Source organism: Malus sylvestris, chromosome 1 (genome assembly GCF_916048215.2).
Source record: "Malus sylvestris chromosome 1, drMalSylv7.2, whole genome shotgun sequence".
Lineage (NCBI taxonomy): Eukaryota > Viridiplantae > Streptophyta > Magnoliopsida > Rosales > Rosaceae > Malus > Malus sylvestris.
The window spans coordinates 29379234-29385233 of NC_062260.1; the positions used below are offsets into that span (position 1 = coordinate 29379234).

At 39.8% G+C, this 6000-nt stretch overlaps 1 protein-coding gene across 1 annotated transcript; it reads right to left on the reverse strand.

Moving 5' to 3' along the window:
- Positions 1–2961: 2961 nt before the first annotated feature.
- On the reverse strand, positions 2962–5656 carry LOC126625222 (protein TRANSPARENT TESTA GLABRA 1-like). The gene is made up of 2 exons (XM_050294312.1): positions 4414–5656; positions 2962–3295 (listed from the first exon to the last, which is right to left on the reverse strand). Exon 1 carries the CDS (start codon positions 5477–5479, stop codon positions 4451–4453), a length of 1029 nt encoding a protein of 342 aa, XP_050150269.1. The 5' UTR covers positions 5480–5656; the 3' UTR covers positions 2962–3295; positions 4414–4450.
- Positions 5657–6000: the final 344 nt, after the last annotated feature.

Sequence of the window (6000 nt, forward strand, 5' to 3'; positions counted from 1 at the left end):
ATATCATCCATCTTCAGGCCTTGTTTCGTCCCATAACCCTAGGTATGGAAGATTCACCTAGAGACGGATTATCTACCCTTGTTTCTTGAATGATAAGAGATCCTTGGTCATCCCCAACTGCATTTGAGGAAACATTTCTGAACACCGACGTAGGACCAAATCTTTTTTGAGGTGGATCTTGAAATAACACCCACACTGTACAAATTTTCCAACAACCATGATGACTAAAGGGCTTTTTCATGTCCTCTATATACAATTCCTCCGCTTGGCGTACCTAGAAAATATAATTACAAAAATTCAAGGAAATTAATTTATGAAATTAAATGTAATATAATTAAATATTTAAAATAACTTGTGAAAACACTTACTTCGTCATAGTAATTGGCTCCGCTTTCATGTCTGCTTTGGGCGTTTAACACTGCTTGATGCCATTTATTCAAACTTGGTTGAAGATGTTTTTTTCCATCTTGAAGAACAACTCTCGTGGTTTCGGGGATTCGGTGGAGTGGTGCCTTCGTAGAACTCATAGTACTTTTTGGACGTACGAGTCCAAACACCTTCACTTGTTTGAGAATTCTTCTTGACACAATCTTTCATGACCCATCTATAAACCCTGCAAAGAACTTCATCTTCTTTTCGGGTTCAAACCCTTCCTTTCATTGTAGATGTGACCATTTGAAAATTATTGAAAAAATTGAAGGAAAGATTATTGGAAGAGGTAGGAGAATAGAATGTGAAGAATTTAAATAAAATGAGGTAAGATAGTATGAAATGGTGAAAATTATGTGAGAAATGGTGTAGGAACGTCATGATGACGCCAGGTTATCGTTGCATTTGAATTGTTGGGCTGGGAGAAGGCTGGCTGGATGAGGCTAGCCTGCTTGCCTAATTTCAGTTTTTGGCTCAGTGGGGCCCACAAACCCTTTGACCTAACTCTCGGTTGGAGACTGTTTTTGTGTCATTTTGAGCTATTTTTAACCGATGGCCCTTTGGCTTGGTCAATTAAAGATGACCTCACGGGACCACCGAATACATGGAGAATTACCTATGAGGTAAGGACCTTCAAGGACCACCCAACAGATGGGTAGGTGCTGAAATTGAGGAAACCTCGATGTGCATGTGCAGCAGCGACATGTAGCAGATGAGAAAACAAGACTATAGTTTATAATAAAAAAAAGAACAATACTTGACAGCTCAAAAATAAGTTGGAGCTCCTACACAAAACTCTTAGTGTTTTAATCACAAAGCTTTGTGTTTATGATCATAACAGTTCATACTATAAATCACACTGTAAAGATCATCTATGCAAAAAATTAAAAAATAAAACTAAGGTAGTTTAGTCAATATATTGTAGCAAATACATAGATGGTTCGTAATACTTTTATCAATACCATTCACTTGTTTTCAAACAATTTGATGACTAAACGACCTTAATTTTAATTGATTTTTTGTAAATGCGATCTTTATAGGATAATTTATAATTTGAACGGTTCTGATTATAAATAAGAAATTTTATAAATTGACAACGAACAATTTTGAGAAATTTTGAATAAGAGTTCTTACTCATATTTGACTAGTCAAGTATTGTTCATAAAAAAAAATAAAAATAAAAAATAAAAAAATAAAAAATAAAAAACCCTGACCAAATGACATCATGGTGAGCGAGGTCATTAAAAAATTAAAAATGAACTCTCTTTCCTTCTTGTTGAGGGACCAGGATCCTCTCCTGAGCTAAGGATGAGGATCCTCCTCATCAATAAGTGTGGGTCGTTGAATGAAAATTCACGGCTACAATTATTATAACTTTAAAGAGACCCCCTGTTTGTAGTCGTTGGATTTTCATCCAACGGCCCACACTCATTGATGAGGAGGATCCTCATCCTTAGCTCAGGAGAGGATCCTAGTCCCTTGTCGAGACCCAATAACGCCCATTTTTCTTTACAAACCTCCACTCCCCAAAATTCCAACCATTCAATTACGCTAACCCCAATTTATCCACAGGGCCACCATCACCGGGTCAACTTATCTCGTTTCCAACCAGCACATGATCCATCACTCTACGCCACCACATAATCCCCGATTTTCAAATTGAGTAAGTTTTGATCCAAGTTCCTATGTATAGAATGTTAAGCAATGAAATTAATGTATACTGGATGAAAATGTTGGATTCGCAATATGATTTATAAAAAAAACTACATAGAGTTTTCCTTCTCGGTTCATATGGTGGTTTTGCTCATGCCCATAAGTAATGAATAGAATAAATCCAGAGAAAATTTAGTCTATTGATAATGAATATCATAAACGTATTCAATTATGAAACTTCATCATAGACAAATTAAGTCTTTGTAGTTTGTAATATTGTTTTGTCTAAATTATTTTGAAACTTTTATATTGGTACCACACGACGTTATAATCTTGAATCCGCCACTACATTATAGAAAAAGAAACCCTAAATGAACAAGAAGCACTAATAACTTATCAATTATGTTTCATAGCCTGTACGGACTTTAGAACATTTTTTAGAAGAGTACGGACTTTAAAACATTGAAACGAGATCACGGGTAGTACACCACGTGTTTTTATGTAAATGGTAGGAATTTTTTTTTTTTTAAGTTATTAATTTTTTAACATGCATATCTCACCATTTGTATAGTGACATGTGATGTACCACCTCATGTGCCGGTCACACTGAAAAATTTCTTATTGCTTAACCAAACCCAGGTATGAAGCAAACCAAAACTAACTCTTATTGCTTATTAGTCATCGGCCATTTGGTTAGTATTTAGGGTTTGGTTGGGACAACCAGGAAAAACCGCATCTCAGCTCAGCAGCACCTGATTTATTGTTTCCCCAATCTCACACATTGCAAAAGACTACAGAAAAACAACAACGCAATCGCGTTCGATCTGGGAATCGATATCGAAACAACCCAAACTCACTTATATATAGCAACAATCAAAATTCTCCGACGACTTCCTTTTTTACTTCTTTTCTCAATAGAGTAGAGTACTGTCAAACACGAGGGCATAACATATGCAATACAGGAGAGGCCAACACTAACAGGTACAATTAACGTTGGATTAGACGAAGCGTGTGAGGGGAAGAGAAGACACGCTACTCACATTGCGGGTCTAGACCAAGATAGCAAGACTAGTTGATAATCAACAATAAACATATCTCTAAAGAGTTCAAAGCTAACCATATTCCTTTATAAATAAGCCTCATAGGTAATCGAAGAACTACTTCCAGCTAACTTCCCCTAGTGATCATCACCGCTTCCATCAAGATAGGATGCCTGCATCGAAAGCAGTTAAACATGCAATTTATCCCGTTAATAAGGAGAAAATGACTGAACCAAAGTGAATGAAAAAATAATAATTCACACAGCATTGTGATTGGACACAACCCTTTTACCTTCGACACACCTCTTAATTTCAGGCCGTCGAATTGAATGAATTGAATAGGATAAAGGGACATAAATTAACAGCGGGTATGTGAGAGGTAAAAAGATGCGTGTGGATAGCACCGCCCCATTAATAATGTACAGATGCATAGTAGCAGTTAACAATAATGCCTAACTCATTAATAATGAAGAAACAACTAGACTAGAAAGCACCAGGATTAGATAAACAAACAAATAGTATACATGTGTATATTGAACAATTTTCCCGGAAAATGAAACCTGTAGCATAATTACAAATACTTGCGGACAGTTGCCATGCGAATGAAAACTTCACTGTCTAGGTTTCAATTGTACACACAGTGTGCCATAATTGTATACAGAGAAGAAGCTCATGAACAGATTGGTAAGGTTGGAAATTCAAAGAAACCATTCGCAAACAGAACAGAACGTGAACAATGACACTAGATAATCATGCTGTAATTGGAGGGCGAAAAGAAGAAAGAGGAAAGCAAACTACAAATTCAAGGGGAAGACGACTTTGATGTTCCAAAACCAGGTGTAAAAGCATGAGCCAAAATGCAATGTCCATAAACGCAATAGAATGAGTTTGGTATCTTCAAACAAGGAAACATGAAAAGAAAAAGAACCAAGAAGATAACCAAATTAAACTTAGAGCTATACTATGCTAAAAATATCTTCCTAGAAGAAAACGTAAACAAATTGGCAGGAAGATGGAGTGCTCCCACAAATGTAAATGTTTTTCAATAATTCTGCAACAGATGCACACGAACATCTATCCCAGATTAACATATCCGCGACATTTACCAGCAATTCAGACATGCAAAACTTACAAGCGAAAACAGATCAGTCTTAAACTAACTTAAAGCAAGCAGTGTGATGAATTCAATAGTTTTAATGAAATTAATCAATTTAGCCTAAATTACATCAGTAGAGCAATCGCAAAATCAATTAATGTAAGCAAAGCAGAAAACAATTGAATGAACACTTACAATCCATATCACAAAACAAGCTTCCCAGCTTCCGCCCTCAAACCTTCAAAAGCTGCATCTTGTTAGAAAATGCAATGGAAATCCAATCAGGCTGTGCAGCAGACCACTGCAGCTGATTAATCTCCGCACCTGCGGAGTACATCGACATGGGGTCGATTCCATTCGGCCCAGCGACCGTGGGCAGGTCCCAAATAAGCGCCTGAGTGTCATCCCCAGCAGAGCAAATGTGCCTACAACTCTGGGGGGCCCAAGCAATAGCATTCACACTACCTCTGTGCCTCTCCAGCTCCGCCACTGGCATCGTCGGCGATCGGATATCCAAGATCACAACTTTATTGCTGTCCATCAAAATTGTGGCCATGTACCTCAAATCCTGCTTGTTCCAAGCCAATCGAAGCAAAGGGGTATCCGGCTGAGGGCTCTCATAGATGATCGTGGAGTGCTCCTTGTCCCTCAAATCGAAAATTCTCACCGACCCATCAGCCGAAACCGAAGCAAAAACCCTAGCTTCCCCCCACGCGATGTCGTACACCTCTTTATCGTGAGCAATCAGCTGCGTCTCGACGACACCCTTTTCGATGTCCCAAATTGTGCAGGTGGTGTCGATGCTGGAAGTCCCAATTCGCCGGGGCTCAATGTCGTTCCAATCGAATGACGTCAGCGGAGCGCAAAACTCGCTGGTCTTGCTGTTGTTTAACACCTGGATAGGCTCGACGGTGGAGTCGCCGACCTCCCAAAGGCGGAGGTAGTCGCCAGAGGAAGCTAAGACGTCGTTGGTTTTGTGGAGGGCGTTGGGGTTCGGGTGGAACATGAGCTTGGTGGGCGGATAAGGGTGGTCGAAGGAGAGGGTCGGGTTCGGCTTTATTGAAAGGGTATCCGGGTCGAAGGAAAGGATATCGACCCGGTTCGAGTACTCCTCGATAAAGCTGCCGACGGCGATTCGGTGGTGCTGGTGGCGGGTTCGGGTTTGGGGCGAGGCAAAGGCCATGGCGTACAGCGGGTACGGCGACTCGTACGTCACCGAGTTCTCCGCTCTGAGATGGGATTCTTGCGTAGAGTTCTCCATTTTCTTCTTCCTCAAATTTTCTCGGGAAAGTGACGGAAAATTTGTCGAGAGGGAGAAGAGGCAGTCAGGGGAAGGCTTCGGGTCGGATTTCTGAAGCGTGGGAGTGTTCGGGTTAGGATTTTGGAAGGAAATGCGCGAAGAGATTTCTGAAGCAGGCGGTGCAAAGTGAAGAAACGACGTGTAGTTTGCGAGCGTGTAACGGAAAAGTTGGTTGGTAAACAAGTCGTCAAACAGTCAAAGTCGCTAGCACACGCATTTTGACTGGACTTCTCCATGGGCTTTAATGTTATTTAGGCCCACATGTACATGTGATCCAGTATATGAAAAGGTTTGGATTAATTTTGGGCCTGAAAGTAGTTGGACTTTGAAAATCCAATGGATCCAAGAGTTCATGTTTTCGTGTAATTTAGGAGGGCAAAGTTTTATGTAACGTACAATACTATTTGTACATCTTTTGTACACATGTGAACTAGAGCTGTTAGATTGAAATGGACGTGCGAGATGAAGAGTTTAATTTAAGT

Bases quoted from the DNA above. Each gene is read 5' to 3' on its own strand.
- LOC126625222 (XM_050294312.1), bottom strand. From the start codon at position 5,479: ATGGAGAACTCTACGCAAGAATCCCATCTCAGAGCGGAGAACTCGGTG.